Source organism: Acromyrmex echinatior, chromosome 6 (assembly GCF_024713525.1).
Source record: "Acromyrmex echinatior isolate Ae372 chromosome 6, ASM2471352v2, whole genome shotgun sequence".
NCBI lineage: Eukaryota > Metazoa > Arthropoda > Insecta > Hymenoptera > Formicidae > Acromyrmex > Acromyrmex echinatior.
In genome coordinates this window covers 14,490,568-14,512,382 of record NC_141857.1, presented here as the reverse complement: position 1 = coordinate 14,512,382, position 21,815 = coordinate 14,490,568, and the positions used below count along the sequence as shown (strand labels likewise).

General features: G+C 33.1%; 1 protein-coding gene across 6 annotated transcripts in view; it reads left to right on the top strand.

Annotated features, from left to right (window-relative positions):
- LOC105144031 (dual 3',5'-cyclic-AMP and -GMP phosphodiesterase 11) overlaps window positions 1–21,815 on the top strand; it is a 234,137-nt gene that overhangs the window by 103,238 nt on the left and 109,084 nt on the right. For 3 of the 6 annotated variants that reach the window (XR_845839.2, XM_087406852.1, XM_087406848.1), the window contains exon 1: window positions 6,547–6,759. The exons of the other annotated variants lie outside the window; for them this stretch is intronic. Coding sequence is in view for 2 of the 3 variants with exons in the window: in XM_087406852.1 (XP_087262978.1) it covers window positions 6,585–6,759 (175 nt within the window). In the remaining variant the exon portion in view is untranslated. Of the gene's footprint in view, window positions 1–6,546; window positions 6,760–21,815 lie in introns of those variants that run through there. 6 annotated transcript variants of the gene reach the window in all.

Below are 21,815 nucleotides of genomic sequence, written 5' to 3'. Positions count from 1 at the left end.
ATAATCTTGATTGATCACATACAACTCTTTTAAGCTCTAATATAAAAAACTTACAAGAATTTTCAACAAAGGCATTACCTACATAGCATATGGATGACCTTTGGATCCATACGATGTCTGGTTCGAACGTTTTTGATGTTTGAATAAGCAAAGATGTCCCGATGACGTCTTTTAGATCGCCTCTAGACGTCCAGCAGATGTTGTTACGACATCTCGATAGGACGTAAAATGGATTTTTTATGAACGTTGTTTGAACATATCCTAATGGGAAATGATAATGGAATAAATGTCGAATCGACATCGATTCCATTATCATTCTTTGGATATTGCACACTGTGCAATTACTAACTTGTTTAAATAAAAAATGATATTTATCAGTAAAAATACTGTTAATGTTCTCAAGTAATGCTTTGTAAATAAGAACAGTATTGAAACAGAAACATTAATTTGAATGATTTTTGCAGGAAATATTAATTTACGATTTTTATACAATAGGATATCATTTTTTACTAAACAAGTTTCGAATCACGCATTTAGTCAAAAAATTACACAGATATTTTTTTTAAAAGCAGAAACTTTTATTATTATAGTTGCTTAAAATAAGAAATTATATTTTAAGAAAATGTAATTGTATTAGTTATTATATTATTTAGTATTAATATAATGACTATAATTAATATAGTGATTATATTTATAAAAACAAAACTAATTAAAGCTCCTGACTACTTAGCCAACAACTCTGCGTTGACGATGGTGACACAGAATCAGACGGCAGTCTGATGAAATCGATAGCCACACACTTAAGCACGAGCCCATGTCCGTGTTCGCCTGTGGCGCACCGAGAGTGAACGAGACAGCGAGCTCCTTCTCACATTAATCACTTTCAAGCGACCGAAAATGCTTTTTCGGCGATTTCGGCCCCTCGGCGGCCCTAGACTTCAATAAAGGGCAGAGAGCATTCTAAATAACATATAAGTTTTAATAAATTGTAATAATAGTGTACCCCTCCCATTAATAGTTCGATAGAAGTAGAATTTTACTGGAAAAAAGTTATAAACTAGCATTTCTCTTCACGAAAATCTTGAAAGGCTATCAGAAAAGAAATGCGTATGTTTGGGACTCGAGACTTGTGAAGAAAATATGCGAAAAAAAATTGAAGTTGCAAAAAGCACGTTTTTCGCTTATAAAACGAAAGATATTCTTAAGATTGTATAGAAAAAAAATCGGTATAAAAAATATAGGTATTCGAAATATCTATAAAATGAGACGTGGAACATTAAAATCGATCTATTAGTTTAGTAGAAAAAAAATTTTAAAAACACCGAAAAAGGTCTTTTTTCACTCGCTCTCTGTTCATTGAGATTTAAACGCTTTGAATTTCTCTAAAATGTAGCCCTGGTAATGACAAACAAATCTAGCCTTGAACAATGTTGCCCTGAAAATGTTCATTAGTTTTCGCAAAAACTCATTTGTTCAGTAAAAGCCTGTCTGCGGAAAACTTAATTTCTTCATCTTTGAGCAGCCGCACAGCAATTTATATAGGGGTGATTTTTCTTCTTCAAGAATTGCACATACATTTAATAAACAATTTTTTGATTATGATGTATATCAGAAATATATTAAACATACGTAATATTGAATTTTGATCCAATCCCGAATATGTCTTTCGGATGTCTTTTAGATATCTTATCGCAACTAAAGCAGAACGCCTTTCAGACGTCCTTCGGATGTCTTATAGACATTCAAGATATCAAAATATAACCAGGACTTTTGACATACAGCGAACGTCCAAAAGATGTCCATGTGTTGTGCGGGTATGTGTACATTCTGCTTTAATTAATTACCAATGTAGAGAAATTGTATTTGACGCAATGAATTGTTGTTTTTAAAGCAACAAATTTGTGATTTATGTTTTTAAAGCACTGAATTTGTGATTTAAAGCAGCAAATTTGTGTTTCTAAAGCAGTGAATTTGTGTTTGTAAAACAGAAAATTTATGTAATTAAAACTGAACGTATACATATCGCTGTATGAATTCTCTTTTTATTAGCAGTGCAACCATCATGACGTCAGAACAGTGTACTGCCATGGAGCCAAGAAGCCGGCGGTGGTCAATAATAATTCTCGTCGCGTTATTTTCCCCATTTAATGTTCAGAAACAGTATAGTCCCCAGAAAACGAGAATGGATTAACATTTTTTTAATACGTATTTTAAATCCATGTAAAAGAATTGAATGGATTGGATCCGAGCTAACACTAGTTTAATATTTCGAAAAAAAAAATATTCATATTTAAGGATTATAAATTTTATTCCTAAAACATTTATAATAATTATACCTGAAATTAACTACTTTAAATTGGTATGAAAAAATGCAGTATTAGTGGAATATATTCGAATCTGAGACCTCTGAATTATGAATCTACGTTACCCGCTACATCACTTCTTCAATTGGTGTTATTCATTCTCTACTTCAATTACAACCAGCTAAACTAGTAACGAAATTATATAGATATATTAAAAATATTATCATTTAACAGATATAATAAAATATAAACTTATTTATATTACTATGAGATAACATTAGATAAGTATCGGATAATCTAATTCCGCTTGGGCGATGTCGCACGCTGCGATTAATATTCGGACTGTGTTTGACTTGGTTTGCGAGTGTTCACATCGATCATTCATTTTACTTCTAATCAAAGAGAAACAAAAGAACAATTATTTTTAGCTCAATTATTTTTACGTTACAACTTTTTTGAACTTAATTGGATTAAAATGAAAAATTTCTTACTTATAATTTTGAACTGTTGTTACTTGTAATTTAAGTAACATTTATAGTCCATTTTTAAATAAAAACTTTTTTTATTTAATTAGATCAAAAAATTGCATTTCATATTTAGAATATTGAATTGAGCAATATTCACGTTGCACAGAAATTGCTGATATTATTTTTGAATTTAACTAAATTTAAAAAATTGTATTTCCTATTCACAATTCTGAATTGAGTAGTATTCACGATACACAGAAAATGTTAATATTATTTTTAGATTGAAAGGCATAGAAATATGCTCTATGCAATTCCTATAAATGAACAAAAATGCATTTAGGATTGAAAAAGCATAGACATTTGATTTATGCAATTCCTATAAATGAATAAAAATGCATTTAGGATTGAAAAGTATTTATTTTAACATGAATCCGTATTTCTAAAAATCTGAATCCATTTAGTCCATTTCAATTTATTCTCGTTTGCTGGGTCGCGACGTAGTAATTGATAATGTGCATAAATAGTTAAGACTCGACTAATAATGTATTGTTAAAGTTATTTTATTGTAAAGAATACATCCCAAACGAGAATGGATTAAAATGAATTGAAATTTTTTTCTATCCGAATGCATATTTTATAAATAGCGAATACTTTTTTTGGATTTAATTGAATTCAATTGGATTCAATTAGATTCAATTGGATGCAATTGGATTGAAAAATTGCATTTCCTATTCAAAATTTTGAATTGAACAGTATTCACAATGCACACATAAAACTAATATTATTTTTAGATTGAAAGGCACAGATAAAACTAATATTATTTTTAGAGATATATTCTATTCAATTTCTATAAATGAATAAAAATGCATTCAGGACTGAAAAGCATTTATTTTAACATTCGTGAATCAATATTTCTGAAAATCTGAATCCATTTCAATTTATTTCAATCCATTCTCGTTTGCTAAAATATATTGATTAAAAAATCAAATCGACGATAAACATAAAGTTATTAATTGTGCGAGATCCTGAGACCCGCTGGATCCCGAAGCCGGTGCCGTGTCATAACAGTACAATAGTAATAATAGAAACAATTTTTCAGTATTGTCAGTACTGGCAGTATATATTGAGACACTGGATAACAAATATCCTAACTTCTAAAGTCTCGAATTTTAATGCTTAATAACTCGATTTACGAGGCAGACTACCACATATTTCTGCTAGATTCTGTCGTTTTGAGTGAAAACTTTCTTTCATTAATAACACCAGCCTTTCGTTGACCACCTGTCTTCAACTGTCATTGGACAACTGTCCGCTGCCATCTTCTTGCCTTTCAACCGGAAATTCGGCCAAAAACAAATATGGCCGAAAATTAGCGATCTAGGGGCTGGTCTCACCAACTCCGATTAACTTAATCAATTGATTGTTACATTGGAACTGATTAATTGCATTTGTTGTTCAGCAGAATTGACCAATCACGGTTGACATTTAATCGATCGATTAGGTTAATCGGAGTTGGTGAGACCGACTCTAGGTGTAGCATAGACATCTGTGAACTATACCGTGTCTCCTGAATAGTTGATTATAGCAATTAATTTTATGAAGTAACGTGCGTATATGTATCCGAGTAATTGGTGGAAGATTCTGAAAAGTTCAGATTTTTTATTTTCTTTTTTTGTTAAATATAGGTAATGGTTCCTAATACTATTGATACGGTATTTGGTCAATTAAAAGATCAAAAATGTCGACGCTACTTTTCCCTTTATTATTATATATTCTTATATTATGATTCTTAGGTAATAGACTACCTCACAAACATGAATTAATGCGTATACTCTAATCCTATAAAAGGAATCGACTAAATCGTAATTTTTGTATAACAATTACTTTTTTCTGTTTTACAGACTCCAAAATCCTTTTCTAAGATTAATGTATACGTATTAATATGTGTTCGTGAGGTGGAATTTATGCCAAGAATAATGAAAAAATTTTTTTGAGATTTTAATTTCAAAATTTTTTATTGTTTTCGACATAAACTCCACCTTACAGACACATATTAGTGTGTATACTTTAGGATTTTCGAACCTGTAAAAGAGGAAAAAAGTAATTATTGTACAAAAATTACGATTTAACAAAGTTTATGATTTAGTCAGTAATATGGATCTTCTTAAATTCATAATGTCAAAGTATATCTAATTTAAGTTGTCATGTCTCTAAATAAAACTGTTCAAAATAATTTCAGAAGTATATTACATAAACTTGTAATATAAAATAAAAGGTAATAATTGGAATATCACAAGTTGGTAGAAAATTATGAATATACTCATCAGTACTCATACATATGACTGACGTGGCAATTAATAGGTTATAAACTGTACCGATCATGTATCACGAATTGGTACAAAATCATGAGTGTGCCTATTTACTGATTTAAGCAAGCAATTTATAAATTAGGAATTCATATTCATATTAATTTTCAAAATTCTGAAAGACTAAGTTATTATACAATATTTTGATACTATTCCTTAATTTAATAATGAGTGATATTTATAAGTTCTATATATCTTCTTTAAAAATAGGTATGTTTTTATCATATTTATATCATATTTATTTGGATTGTTAGTAATAAAGCCAAATATTTTAGTACCGATTAGTAACACATGCATTAAATAAAAAATGTGTACTTTTGTGACGTTTTCAGTTTATTCACAATGTTCTTTAATATCCATTTAACTTTGGCTGCTTACTCTTTTATTTATTTTTAGCTTAATAATAGAATTATTCGACGAAAGAATCTGGAAACACAGTAGTGTCTCGGCACCAAACAAGCGCAGTGTCATAGTCGTCGCCTCACAAGATATCAGTGAGCAAATGTTTGATTTGCCACTGTTGATGGCATGCTTATAATTATAATATTTTAGCGTTTACAAAAGCGTACAATTTTATTAAAAATTCGTAATAGAAATATTCGTTGTAATACAATTTTGAATACTAACATATTTAGAATGAACATTGATTTATGATATTTATATTAATTGATTTATTAAAAAAGAGTCACAATTGTCTCTAATTAGGACGCTGTCACTAATTGAGACATTTATCTTAATGTAAGCAAAAAGAACGGGCGCGTCAAGTACAAAATATATAGTTGTATTATGAATTAACCCGATTTTCTCTCCGTGTAGTTAAATTATAGTACTTGCAATCTTTTTTTTCTCTTAGTGTATTGCATTTCGCGTTCTCATTTTAATTTGTTGTTGTTGTACTTTATGCACTTCAAATGTCTTCCATATTATATATTAAGTCTATTATGATTGCGAGAGATTATTCCATACAACACATTCCTAAAAGATGTCCAAAAGACGGTTACATTATAATGTCCTCAAGATGCCACTCGGAGAACTGTATTCTCTGTGGAATTTATTTTAATAAATATACTTGAGATATTATTTTTATCACTTTTTTTTTCATAACAATATTTTTGGTTCTTTAATTATATTTTTGAAAATCTTTGTTTTGATACATTCGCGTAAAAACATTTTAATTCCATTTCTTTTTTGCCAAATCTGTTATTTTTTATTCTTTTTATTACGTTTTTTAATATATTTACAAAATGATTTTGAGTAAAGATATTGTAAAGCATAGCTGATACGTTCCTTTTTTATGATTTTGTCATTTCCGATGATTGCAGAATACCCCGTACTACTACGTGTTATTGAAAAAGCCAGTATTCCGCGTGATTACTCTGCTGCCAGTTATTGTGACGACATCGTGTACGTATTGTACATCAGCTCGTAGTTCATAATCGACAGTTTAAATGAACAGGACCGAAGTGACATGCGGTAACTCATCCGTAAAGAATACGCGCGTTTGTCTCGTAGAAAATTTATCCGATAATTCATGTTGGATTTTTCCATGGATTTCGTTTACGTTTGGCTGTTTAATCATTTCTATACGAGTCCTCGATTTTGTTATACGGATTCCTCACCAAGGTAAGAACAAAAAATGAATATTTCGCAAAACAGTTCGTATTTGACTTCAGAATGCACATCGGCAAATGTCAAATAAAGTACAGGTATATTTTGGCCTTATCTAAATTTCATACAAACACATCTATTTCTTAAAATCTATTTCTTAAAGTCAATTATAAAGTGGTAAATTGTTTATAAAGACGTTTGTCATTACAAAATGCGTGATATCGGTACAAACTTACTATTTTTAAAAAAGATAAAAAAAGGCGCTAAGAATATCTGCTTCTCGAATAAAACCTTAGTATTTAATCCAATTAATAGTACTTTTAATTTTTCTTCAAGGATATTCTTTATTGAAGGTCTTTTTATTCCAATCTAAATAATGGCAACTTTAATTCTCTGTCAAAAATTATTATTTTTCGAAAAAAATGAATGTATCAAATGAAAAATTAAAATTTGATTAGTTAAGATGCTACAATCTTAACTAATCAAATTAAATTCTATCAAATTAAAAAATAAAACATAAATGGTACTGTTTTGTTATTTACTTAATTCTAATGATATGTATTATTTGTATAAAAGATTTGATATCAACAAAATTGGCGCAAAGTTAAATTCCTTAAAATTTTATATATCATTCCTATAAAAGATTTTATATCAAGAACTGACGCCAAGTTAAATTCCATATCAAATTAAGTAAAGAATGCAATTCGTAATTGCATTACCTTATTCATTCAAGAACACTTGGCGCTGCTAAATCGAAAAATAAAAATTATGAAAGCAATTCAAAAATTGTAATAATTAAATATAGAAGTAAACACTTAGCACTGCCAAATCATAGTATAACATAGTTAAAAACATGAATGTAAAGTAAGAAAAAAAAGTGTGAAACATTTCTATAACAGTGAAAGTATCTAGCGTAGGTATGTATAAGTTTAAAATAAATAAATTTGAATTTACAAAACTTGTGTTATATAAAAGAAAAAAAAATAAACAGTATATTTTTATTTAGTATAATTTTTATTTAGTATAAAACACATTCAGATTAAATTTATTATTACATTAAAATTGTAATTATCATTTATTATTTATTTTTTTAACTGCTATTATAATTTTTGAATTACTTTTATAGTTTTTACTATTCGATCTAGTAGCGCCAAGTGTTTACTTCTTTAACTGTTTGTGATAATACTCGAAAGAACAAGATAATACAATTATGGATCGTATCTTTTACTTAATTTGGATTGTAGGATTTAACTTGGTGCCAGTTTTTGAAATCAAATCTTTTATAGGAATGATACATTAAAGTTAATATTATTTATTTAATTTGATATCCGAATAACATGGAATTTAACTTGGCGCCAATTATTGATATATATCTTTTATACAAATGATACATATTATTAGAGTTAAGTAAATAACAAGAGACAGTAAATATACCCCCTCATTTGCGTTTTACTTTTTAATTTGATAGAATTTAACTTGATTAGTTAAGATTATAACATCTGGGTTTTAATTTTTCATTTGATACAATAATTTTTTTCGAGAAGTAATTTTAGTAATTATTTAGATTAAGGGATAATATGTTGTCTCCTGCCATATGTTGTCAAAGTCATGATCCTGAGTGACCTCCGATAGGTTTTAGGTGACGGTCGTCCTTCTGTAAAAAGCTATTAACAAAAAAGTTCAACTATATAACACGAGAATTTCCTGCTTTAAAATATGTTCGTTATTCATGCATTGTAAGGGCGTGAGAGTCGAAGGTGAAAGTAATGCGTCCCTTTGCAGGGGAGAGGGGAATGAAAGTCACTTCGAGTAAAAGTCATGCACCAAGTGCAGAGTGCCCTTTGCAGAGGGGGAGAGGGTCGAGGGTCACTTCAGACGAGGTGCTAAAAGAAAATTATAGTGTTTATATGAGATATTATACATATTTATATTTTAATTATTCTAAATATTATTTAAAGCAGGGAATTTCCGTGTTATATAATTGAACTTTTTTTATTAATAATTTTTTAACGAAAGATGATCGTTACCTAAAACCTGTCGAAGACAGGGCCAGACCCGAAGACACTCAGGGCCATGACCTTGACAACATATGTCAAGGTCAAAGTCATTGGCGGGGTGTCTCTTAATTTAAATAATTACATAATTTTTGATAGAGAATTAAAGTTGTTATTCCTTGGATGGAATAAGAAGACCTTCAAAAAAGAATATCCTTGAAGAAAAATTAAAATTACTATTAATTGAGTTTGGATACTTAAGATTTTATTCGAGAAGCATATATTCTTTTAATGCTCTTTTTTATTTTTTTTAGAAAAGTTAGTTTGTACTGATATCACGCATTTTGTAGTAACGAACGTCTTTAAAAACAATTTATCGTATAATTGACTTCAAGAAATAGATTTTCATGTGTTTGTACGAAATTTGGAGAAGGTCAAAATTGGTCTCCTTCCAATTGATTGAAAAATCCTTTTTCTTAGTAAAATAATTTGTATATAATAAATCTTAAATAAACAATTTACCTTATAATTGACATCAAGAAATAGATTTTCATGTGTTTATACAAAATTTGGAGAACAGAATTTAATTTGATTCGTTAAGATTGTAGCATCTGGGTTTTAATTTTTCATTTAATACATTAATTTTTTTTCAAAAAGTAATAATTTTTGACAAAGAATTAAAGTTGTCATTACTTGGTTCAACTGTGCAAAATAAGCATTCATTTCCGCAATCACCTGGTTTGAATAAAATCTCCTTCCCACTAGCCTTCTTCTTTTTTCAAATTGAGAAATAAGTAATAGTCCGAGGAAGCCAAATCTGGAGAATAGGGGAGATGCGGAACGAGTTGGATATTATAATTAATCCTTAATTCCATCAATTTTGCCACATCTGCAAAGGAATGAGCTGGTGCATTGTCGTAATGGAAAAGGATTTTCTTGTTAGCCAATCATGGACATTTTTCTTGCAGATCAATTTTCAAATAGTCCAATAACGATGAATAATATATACTTGTAATAGTTTTATCCTTTTCCATATAGTCGATGAGGATTATTTCTTGTGATGGTCGTCGTCATAACCTTCCCGGCCGAAGGAACGGTGTTCACCTTTTTTGGTGCAGATTGAACCCATTGTTTGGACTGTTGTTTTGTCTCTGGCATGTAATGATGTAACCATGTTTTGTCCACAGTGACGAAACGACGCCTAAAGTCCTGTGGATTCCGCTGATACAGCTGTAAACAGTCCTTGGAACACCTCACACGATTTCGTTTTTGGTCAACAGTAAGCAATCGCGACACTTATCTTGCGGATAACTTTTTCATGCCCAAATGTTGATGCAAAATATTGTACTTGTTCAATCGAAATGCCCGCAGCACTAGCAATCTCACGCATCTTCATTCTTCTATCATTCAATATCATATCACGGATTTCTTCAATGATTTCTGGAGTAATGGCCTCAACAGGATATCTAGAACGGTCAGCGTCACTTGTGTTCATATAGCCACTCTGAAATCTTTGAAAACATTTATAAACTGTTCTAATCGAAAGTGCAAATTGACCATAATTTATCAAGCTTCTCTTTAGTCCCTCTGGAGGCGATTTGCCTTTCATAAAGCAATGTTTGATCAATACACAAATTTTTTTTTTATTTTTTGCAAATCACTCGATTTCCTCGATTCAAACAAACTCCAAACACAAAGAAATAGACTAATCTGGCTGAAACTTAATGTATGTTTTTCCAAGAGATGCTATTAACTGAAAATAATCTTAATACGGACCCATTGGATGTCATTTCTCTGACTTTGCACGAACTTTTCAAACCATCCTCATATTATTGCATGTACATCGTTAATACATTAGTGTTTTCTTTGCCTTGTCCTCCTCGAGCAGCAATTAAATTCAGAGCGGAGCTGCACATTTTAACGGACAACGATCATTCATAACTCCACAGTTTCAATAGTGTCTAAACTTTTTAAATAATTTTGAATCTTTTCGTTTACTTCTTTATTTATTATGATTTTAAGTTCCTTAGCAACATAATTAAGCTTTTCTTTCTTTTTGGACATTTTGTTATTTGCTAAAGTTTTCTTTATTTCCTTTTTTTCTTTAATTTTTCCTTAATATGGGAGACAATCCAAGATGCCTTCATATTCAGGATGGGTTCTTGTCGATATCTAAGCTGTTTATTGTAGGCAAAGTTTGCTGTAGGTTCGTTGAAGTGCTCAATAACTTGTGTGATTTCCTCCTCACTTTTTAAAAAGATAGTTAAGTCTAATTTTTCCTTGACCAAGTCGTTAAATCTACCTCAATCTGTTCTGTTGAGGAGTGTATAATTTGCGATTTTTTTTAAAGATTGCTGATGTGAGTGTTATTAAGATAGGCGAATGGTCTGAAGAAAGTTCGGGGCATGATACGCATCTCAAGTAATTTGAAGCAATGCAGTAATTTTTCCCTTTGTGACAGCAAAGTCCATCAGATCTGGCAATTTTTTTCTGTCAGGTCAATAGGTTAATTTTCCAGAAGAAACTACTTTTAATTGCATCTCTTCAATGGCTCTCATTAATTCTCTACCTTTAGGAAGAGTGATTCTAGAGCTACAATAAGTATGCTTGGCGTTATAGTCACCAACTATTATGAAACATTTACCTAGTGTAGAGAAAAAGTCCAAATACTGTTCCTTTTAAACATTATGTTTGGGAAGGCTGTATATAGCTGCAAGGACCAATCTCAATTTCAATCACAGTAGCCTATATGTGTTCATTAATGTAGGTGCTGTGGTGCCGTGTTTGATATTTGCTTTAATCAAGATAGCAGAGCTACCATGTGTGGTTCCGTTAGGGTGCATTGTATAATATAGGTTGTAGTTCAGGTATTTTAAAATAGTTTTTTTAGTGAAGTGTATTTCTGATATAATCATTACATTTATTTTGTGTTGACTTAAGAAATATTTAATCTCATGCCTATGTTGGGAGAGTCCATTAGCGTTTCATACCACTAATTTTAATGACTTGAATTTGGTGAGATTTTGTCAATGAGATTTGTTAGCATGTTTAATATAATGATAAATTGCGACATTAGTTGTTTTATTGTCATTAAGATTTCTTGAAGATTATTAGGTGTGACTAAGTTCCTTTTTTCACTTATTTGAATCTTTGTAATAATTGTTTGAGAGTCTTGAGATTGAATGCTTGAGCATATGTAATTTTTGAATTAGTTGTATGATTTTCAATTGTCGTTTGGATCAAGCTTAGGTAGAATTTTAGGTCTCAGTGGTGAATACTTTAGCTTTTGTAACTGTTTATAAACACTACAATCCTTATAATTAGCCTGGTGGTTTCCTTCGCATAAGATATATCTGCTCAGATCTTCTTGGACAGTTAGTTGTTTGATGGTATCCTGTACATTTTACACATCTAGCTTGTCTATTACAGTATCCCTTGGTATGGTCATACCGTTGACAATTGGCGCATTGTGGGATTTCATGTTTGACTCACTATGGTTCAAACACAACTCGACAATGTAACAAAGTCTTTATATATTTCTTTGTTATTCTCTAGAAGTTAGATTTGAAATCCACATAGTATATGAGAAAAGTTTCTTGATTTTTCTATGCTTTAAGTTCTACAGATTACAATACATTCGTGTTCTTTAATAGCTTGTTTTAATCTTTTGATGTCGAAGAATGCGTGCATGTTCTTCAGCATTATCCTATAGCTTCTCTTTTGCTTGACCTTGTATGTATAGAATTCAATTTTTCTTTCTGTAAGTTCTTTGATTATAATTCTATACGTATCAGTTGTACGGGATTGTATTTTAACTCATTCGTCTCTCAGGACTTTTAGCTCGTAGTTGTCCTTAGCAATTTTGTCGAGGAGTTCCGAAAGCGGTCGAATGTTAAAATTGTCGACAAAGATTGGAGAGGGGTTTACTGATTTGATTTGAGCTTCAGCTTCTTGGTCTTCTTTATGTAGGACTTCAAATCTATGTACCGGATACCGAGGTACATAGCCAATAATCGCTGATTTTGGCTTGCTTGCATTGCCTTGTTACAGCTTCAGGACTATTTCGGAGTCTCTTTTCATCAATTACAGTTTACCAGTTGTAGCCAAGGTTTACTGATGTATATCTTAGATTCCTGGCCTCCTTATGGGTTAAGTCCTGAGTTGTTAGTATAATCAATGAGTTACTTCTAAGTCTTATGAGATTTGCAATTAAAATCAGAATCCTCGAGGTCTGCCTCCGGAGAGGGTGGATTTCCTAGTTTGTTCGTACTACCATCTTGGGTACTCATATCCGTTAGTTTTATCCATTGCTTATTTGTCATCAGCAATCCTGCCGAGCCGATGTTTTTCTGTCGGGGTTGTCTCCCTTTTCTTGTTTTTAAGTGCCAGAGTTTTGCTTTTTGCCCCTCATTTGCAGCCTATCTGCTGTGACTGGAGTCCCAAGATTCGCGAACTAGGATGCTAGATGATCGGACTTGCTGATTTTTTAATATTATACAGCGCGGCATTTCACGGCTTTTAGGTGCATCCTCCAGCAGGATGTACCCCAACGCGGCCAGCCATTAGAACCTCTCTTTCTATTGTATATAAAGAGTATATAAATTAATTACTTTTGTACATTTTTTACGAAGATTTTTAATTGTAACATTAAGGTTGGAAAGTTCATTCTATCCTTACTTACAAACGAATCGGTCACTTAAACTCAAACGAAAGTTCACTCAATTGTTACTTACAACGAATTGATCACTCGTTATTTGTAACGCTATTTGTTTTGTTACTTTTTACTCATTACTTGTAACGTTATGCGTTACATATTACAAAGGATCTTTCCAGTTAGTAAACGCGCAATGGTAAAGAGTTACTTTTTAAAGTGATTTTTTTCAAGCTCAGCACAAAATTAATGTAGTCAGTAATCGTTGCGATCATAACGGGAGCAGGCGCGCAGTATACAAAGAACATCGTAGAATAAGACTGAAAATTCGAAAGATTAAAGCATAATCGTTAAATAAGCATTATGCTGAAAGTTTATGATATTTACATGATTATTGAGCATTTATTTAAAAAAATAAATATTACATTATATTAGAAATTATATTATATTAAATAACGAAAAACAAATGTTATTCGTTTTCAGTCATATTACAATTATTGCAAATAATAGTTGTCGTTGAATGTTTTCTGCAAGTAAAATGAAAACATTGTTATATTTGAAGGTGGTATTTTTGTACAACTTGCATCTCCCTTTTCACCGACATTGAGCGATTCCTGTGTATCCTCCACAGGAATATTTTTCTGAAAAAATGCTTTGATATTTATAGGTAGTAATGTATTTTAGCTTGCAATGCAAGTTGTTCTTTCATGAGTTTAAAAGCTAGATCAGTCAAGAAAATTTTTTGTTGATACTGATGTTGGTTGTATTTCCTGAAATAAAGTACCTGAGAATTTATTCCTGCTATATTCAACATCACGAAAAATAATGCCAATGGCTATTAGTTAGTGATTCTAGATACAGAATACCCAGCACACATTTTATTCACTCCATTAATTGCTCCTTTTGTTGCATTGTAATTCATAATTATTTTCGGTAATTTTATTGATCTTGGGTTCGTGCATTGTGGATAATAAAATGACTGCTTTATTTTGTTTCGGCAGTGACGATACTAAAGTCTGCTTTTGAAAACTGAAAATTGAAGATCTAATTTTTTTCTCTGGTTTTATTTGGAAAATAATCTGGAGGAATTTCACGTTTGTTTTTGCGCACAGTCCAAATTAATGTGATCTTTTTCTTTAAAAGATAAGTGACTAAAGGCAAGTTAATATACTAATTTCTGACCGTTATCAAATTTCGGTTCGAGCCTTCGATTGACTCAACAAGCCGTTTTACAATGTTAATCGAATTACTTGACACGTTAAAAAGTCCACTCGATTGCTTTCCGCAGTAAACTTTAAAGTTGCTTGTATGAAATGTATTTACGTCACACATTGCCTGACATTTCAATCCATATTTAATCGGTTTGCTCGGCATATACTGCACAGATTCACAACGATCTCTGAATAGATGCAGCATTTCATCGATTGTAACGTATTTGCCGATGGTCTAGCTATTTCTACAATTTCTAAATGAATCCAAAATTGATCTGATGGTGCCAATTTGTCTGTCTGTTTCCTTTTATGTCTCGTAGATCATCAAATTGGTGACATCTCAATAAAAACAAAAATCGCTTGTAGCTCATGATTACTCGGAGAATCAGCATTCCGGTTCCATTCACTACTCACAATTCCATAATATTAGTTCATAGTAAACAGTATTCCGCTTGCTCTCGATGTACATATTTGTATACTTGATTATTTCATCGATCATGTCTATGTCTTCTGGAATGCATTCACTTCATCGATGATATCTTTTCAAGCCGATGTTAACCCAGATACACATTTCACAATGTTCCTACTTTTCGTTTTTGCATACGGTTCTTTCTTCCATTTATGACTCATCGATCGTTTCGTGGGATCGTTTTATCCGAGACGTCTCCGCAAAACGACAAACTGCTGTTCGTAAACTTATTTGTTTTGTCTCTCTTCCAAAGAAAAATTCATTGTCGCTTGTAAGCCCCTCTATTATTTCATTATCACTCTGTTCCGACTGAATATCGTGGTTACTCTCGCAAAACTATACTTATGTTGCTCTCGTCACAGAAGCTAGTATACCAATTATCAATTATTAATTGTCAGATTTCTGTTCGATCCTTTGATTGGTTCAACAAGTTCATTTTATATAATGTAACTAGTATCATTGTTGCTATCGCTATAAAAGCGGTCGCGCCGGTATTCTGTGTGCACAACACGGAAACCCAAACATTTAAAAATCGATTCTAAACAACGTACGCTAGCAGAACGCGACCTGAGCGAATCGACGGCCCGAAAGATCACGAAGGAATATCGTGGGAAGCCGAGAACCAGAAAATAGATTTTATCTGTATCCTCTTCATAAAACCAGCGCGCGTGTACGAAAAACACGTGCGCCTGCTGGAAGGTTAACTGTATAAATTTAAACTTTGGGTGACCTGTTTTTTATCAGTGTTTTGAATATAACGAGTAAGTATTGACCAATAAAATAATTCGTAAAGCATATGGAATTAAATTTAAAGGAATCATGAGGCCTAACCATGTGTACAGATATAAGATACAGTGTAGTAGATACAGTGTAGTAGAATTATTTTTGTCTATAACTTTTATTTGATTAATTTTTTTTCAATAAAGTTATTAAAAATGAAATAAGAAATTCAACTCCAATGACGCTGACCTTGACATATATTGTCAAGGTCATGACCCTGCGTGACCATCGAAGCATTTTGGTAATCGCTCATTGATTTTTAAGAAATTATTAAAACTAAAAATGGGCAATTCACTTCCGATGACCATGCCCTTCACATACGTTATAAAGGTCATCATACCAAATAACCTTCGGATGATTATAGCAATCACTCATCACGCGTTACAAAGTTGATCGAACAGTTTCAGCAAGAGACCGTTGATCGTAAAGAAGATATTAAAATTAAAATGGATAATTCACTTTCTATGATCTTGACCCTCCTACACATTATAAAAGATCATGAGTGAGCATCGGACAGTTTCATCAGTCGACTATTGATTGTTGAGAAGATATTAAAATTAAAATGGACAATTGACCTCCGATGACCTTGGTCCTCCCACACATTATGAAGTTTATGACTCTAAGTGATCATCGAATAGTTTCATCGATCGACCTTTGATCGAGTTAAAGAGTTATTAAAAAATAAAGTAAAAAGTATAATATATTATAGGATTGTATATGCGTGATAATATAAATTATAGAAATCAAAACTTTAAACGACTTATCTTAAATGATTGCTTGTATGATTCTTGTGTGAATTTATACATTACGTATGTAATTCTTAGAAACGCGCGCCGAAATGATTTTTTTGGTCTTGAAATGTTAACTCTACTAAACTATCGCATTGACTAGCAATTTAACAAATTTTTTATGCTTATTCGCATCTTCGAAACAATAATTAAATCTTAATAACGTTTAATGACATATTAAAATCTGTAATAATTAATTTTTATTGCAAAAAATATTAGTCGGGAGTCGAACCCGAATCTTTTGCATTCCATGTGAACATTCCGTCCGAAGCCTTTAGATTATCGAGGCCTTAGTATTCTTAATATTAATATTCTTATAATAATTGGCGTAATATTCTTCGCAATAATTGGCATACCATATGAAGGAACAATGTCTCTTTAGGCGACGTAAATAAACAATATAAAGTTAAAATATAAAAAGGTTGAGATTGTCATCTGTCGACTGAAGTTTTCAGACGTCCATCCATGGATCAGGCAGACAACAGTAATAACAATAACGTTTCTTAAAATTTGAACAAAATTTGGAACTTTGTCGCAATACCTCCGCTCGTAGATCAATTAGAAAAAAAAATGTACTTTCATTACACAATCGGATACAAATTATCGATTGACCATGCATAGAATTTGATCGGCACAGGCATTATTAAGATATAATAATCGAGATCTCGGAAAACTCATCGCCCCGAGTAAAGGTACTGTCTCGCGCTACGCGTTTCCTTAGTGCCAAGCTACTATACATACTATACGTGTACATATCTCTGGATATGTAGAGAGCTTTAAATCTTCTTTAAATCTTTCTTTTAGAAAATCATACTTAGAAGAAAATCAAACAAACGGATAATGGTTCTTCTGTTAGGAATGATGTATAGCGGGACAGCCGTGTTCATCAAACGTTTAAATGATTTGCTTTCCACAATGGCTAGTGGTAGATTTTCTGATGCGATCAAAAAAAAAAATATAATTGGTGAGTTCATTTGCTAAAGAATCATTATCTACAAACAGAGAAAAGAAAAAATATCTTATAGCATGGTTTATACATATTTTATTGGATTAGATTAACTAAAATTATCATATTGACCTCTAAAAAAATTAATTTGTAAATGATTCTATGATTTAGCCTGAAAAAAAAAGATAACTTTTAACACAGACATATAATCATAAATTGTGCGGGAATGCACCGCGCGGAAAGATTCGAGTGAGAAAACGGCACAAGGTTGATATGATACGCGACAGTAAAGAGAACTCCGTTTCTTTGTAATTTAACAAAAGAATTTTCTTTAATATGCACAGTTACAAAGTCAGAAAATATAATTAATTAAATATTAGATTAACAGAATATTGAATGCGGTCACCTTTTCCAAATTGTATTTGGAATCGCGGTGATGGAAAATCTCGGCGATTTTCTCGGCACTTCTCGAAAAGATTCGTTTTATAGCGGTTTTCACTAAGCGGTTAGCATGGCGGTTTTACAAAGCGATATAGTAGCGAGACTATGACTCTAAGAACTCTGAGAACTTTTTTGACTCTAAGAACTAAGGACTCTAAGAAGGAGGACGGCGAGATCGAAGCATTTATTGCTTTCGGTCTGGGCTTTCTTCTTAGGAGAAATCCAATGAAATTTTGTCACAATCGTAATTATTACGTAGCATTGGTTGTACAAAATTGATTGGCGCTTTCGATTCTTTTCTAACGACGTTCAACGTAACAGTCATGCGCGACAGAAAATCCGTACGTGGGATTGGTGACAGCGCGTGACGTATTCGTCGGAGCGCGGCGCTCGCGTGCGCGAATTGAATTGTTCTAGAACTTTCGATTATCTGTTGCCGGTGCCTGTTTGCGTGTACCGAATTGTTTTGAAAAGATTAAAGAACGACGAATCCCTGACTTTGACGAGGCTTAATGTCAGGCTCGAGATGAAATCACGAGCTCGCCTTGTGCGTGCGTTCAATAACAATCACTGTCGGTCGATCGAAGGAGTTCTTACCTTTTTTTTTCGAATTACCGATCTCAAATATAAATAATAATATTAATTTTGATATAAATATCTTCGCATATTAAAAATGGCATCTAGTATAGTATATAAATAATTAATTGGTTATAATATACGAAACATTACAGTTCAAGAATTGCTTTAATAATTTTGAAATGATGTTGAAGAGAGAGAGAGAGAGAGAGAGAGAGAGAGAGAGAGAGAGAGAGAGAGAGACTTTTTCATTTCGTAGCCCTACCAGAATTTGAAACAATATTATTTTTAATATAAAAAGATATTTATAATGAAATTAATCTTATTGTACGACTTATGTTCGTCAGCTAGATTATACATAAGAATTATTTTGTGTTTAGTTTTGAACTTTGAGCCCTGAAGTAAGTGTTTAGATCATAGATTCTCAATGTGGGTGTTATCATCCCCCTCCCCCCGGTGGGCGCTGAGGAGACCTAGGGGGGCGTTGCTAGCTTAAGGGCAGTAGGGGAGCGTTGAGGAGCAAAAGAATGCGTCAGAAAAATTTGTTGGTAATACCGCTCTACGGTTGCTCACGACATATTACCGATGTTCTTGACATAACCAATCGAGTTGGTAACTTAAGGCGCGAGTGAGCTGCCTCCTTTTATCTTATTACTGCTACGCACGGCTCTTGGCTCATACGGCACAGCTCTCTAACACGTACTAACAATACTAACAATAAATAGTGTTCTTTTTATCGTTCAGCTTCGTTCATCACTCAGTTTCTTCGATCCCGGAAATCTCATTAGGTTATGGGCTCAGGTCTTACGAGTGAGTAAGCAATATGTACATATCTTTATGAACATTTGAAGTTACATCACGCGTCTCGATATGCGATAAATTCCAGCGTGAGAATCGAAACTCTCAGCAAAGACAACTTCGATACGTGGAAGTTGCAAATGCAAGCGCTATTAATTAAGAACGATGTTTGGATATGTTAGCGGGAAAATTCCAAAACCCGCACTCGTCACTGAAAATGCGTTTTCTCAGTTAAAAGTCGATACGTGGGTGAGGAACGACAATAAGGCAAAATCAGACATCATTTTATTGATAAGCCCGTCGGAACTGAAGCAAATCAAGGGCTGCGAGAACTTGCGTGATTTGGTTGAAGTTAGAGCGCATCTATCAGTCGAGAAGACTGGCATGGAAAGCGCTCTTAAAGGTCGCATTACAACGGATGAAAGAAAGCGACGACATCCACGGACATACTCGAAAGTTCTTCGATGCAGTGGACAAACTCGATGAGATGGAAGTGGATATCAATCCAGATTTGCTAGCGATTATGCTGTTATATAGTCTATCCCTGAGTTTTGAAATTTTTCGTTGCGCAATCGAATCACGCGACGAGCTGCCATCGCCGGAAGTGCTACGTATCAAGAGCATCGAAGAAAGCGACGCCCGGAAGAACGATGCACGCGCCGGTAAAACGCCTTACTAACAAATAAAGACAAACGTCGGAATCCAAGGAAAAAGACAGCGGGAGGCAACAAATCCAACAACAAAGAAGAATTCAAGTTCCAATGTCACCGTTGCAGGAAGTATGGACATAAAGCCATAGAGAGAGTGCACGCAATACCGCGCAGTTGGTACAGGCCACGAAAAAAACGGAAGACATCAGTCTACATATCGGCTACGAATCATGCGATCAGAACGCTGTGCATGAACGAACCAAATGGTAGCGCGAAGTGATGTTTAGATAACGGCGCGACATCATACATGTGCAGAGAACTAAGTAAGTTAGCGAATACAGTAAACAATAATCACGGACGATTGAATTTAACGAATGGCGCGTCCATACAAATCACGGCGAAACGGTTTCATTCACGACCAATGTGCACGGTGAGACAAAAATGTTTATCTAAAAAATACTCTACACGTTCCGGATCTCCGTATGAATCTCATGTCAGTAGCGCGGATTACGATTTAAAAATAATTTTTAGTAAGACTAACGCCAAAGTAATCGACGACGACGGAAATGTAAAATTAACGAATCGAGTCGGTGACCTTTATTACGAAAAATCACGCGAACATTACAAAATCGCTACGGATACCGAGTCAACCTCCTTCAATACGCAAGGGACACTCATGTCATGGTATCGTCTACTCGAACACGTTAACTTTAAGGACCTTTTGGGTACTAAACATAGGGGAACTATATCCGGAATCAAGATCGGACAACGTAATTCAAAGACATAGTGCGATATATGCATTCACGGAAAAATGACGAGGACACCCTTTTCAAAGGAATCAAATCAGAAAACAAAGCTACTAGATGTTACACACTCTGACATGTGTGGCCCGATGAGAACTGCATCTAACGGTAAGGCGAAATACTTCGCGATTTTTATCGACGATAGCTCAAGATGGTGCGAGATTCGCTTCTTAAAATTTAAAGATGAAGTATTCGAGCATTTTAAGGAGTTTAAGCAATTCGTCGAGAATCAAAAAGGAAGAAAATTAAATGTCTGCAGTGCGACAACGGAGGCAAGTATACGAGCAAAGACATTGACAAATATCTAAAGGAGTATGGCATCACTAGAAGGTTGTCCATCCCACGCAATCCCAAATCAAAATAGCGTAGCGGAATGAAGAAATTGCACTATTCTAGATGATGCCAGATGTCTTTTGGCTCAATCGAAACTATCTCCAAGCTTCTGAGCAGAAGCAGTGAACACCGCGAACTAACTTAGAAACAGATGTCCTATGGGGATTCTCGACGGTATGATGAGACCTCACGAGATCTGGACAGGCAACAAGTCGGACGCGAAGCATCTCTAATTTTGGTTCCAGAGTCCTCTGTCTTAACTCAGATCCCACCAAAGGCAAACTTGAATCACGCAGTAAGGAAGGTATTTTCCTAGGATACTTAGAACAAGGGTTATCAAATCTGGTTACCTAAGAAACGAAGAGTCAAAATATCATGAGATTAAGTTAAGTTTCTGAAAAACGAGGAAAAAGAATCGAAAGAAAACGGAACACTCATTCCGGAAACCCACTCAGAAGAAACAACAGAAATCTCATGAAACGGAAATCGACTTAAGCATCTTGAAGGAGAACGCGGAACTTCGCCAGAATAGCATCTCGGAAATAGTCGATCACGATTCGAATCAAGTAAACGAGGATTTCCCAGAAGTCACGGACAAGGAACCGACGGACGAGAGACCGACAACTCTGAA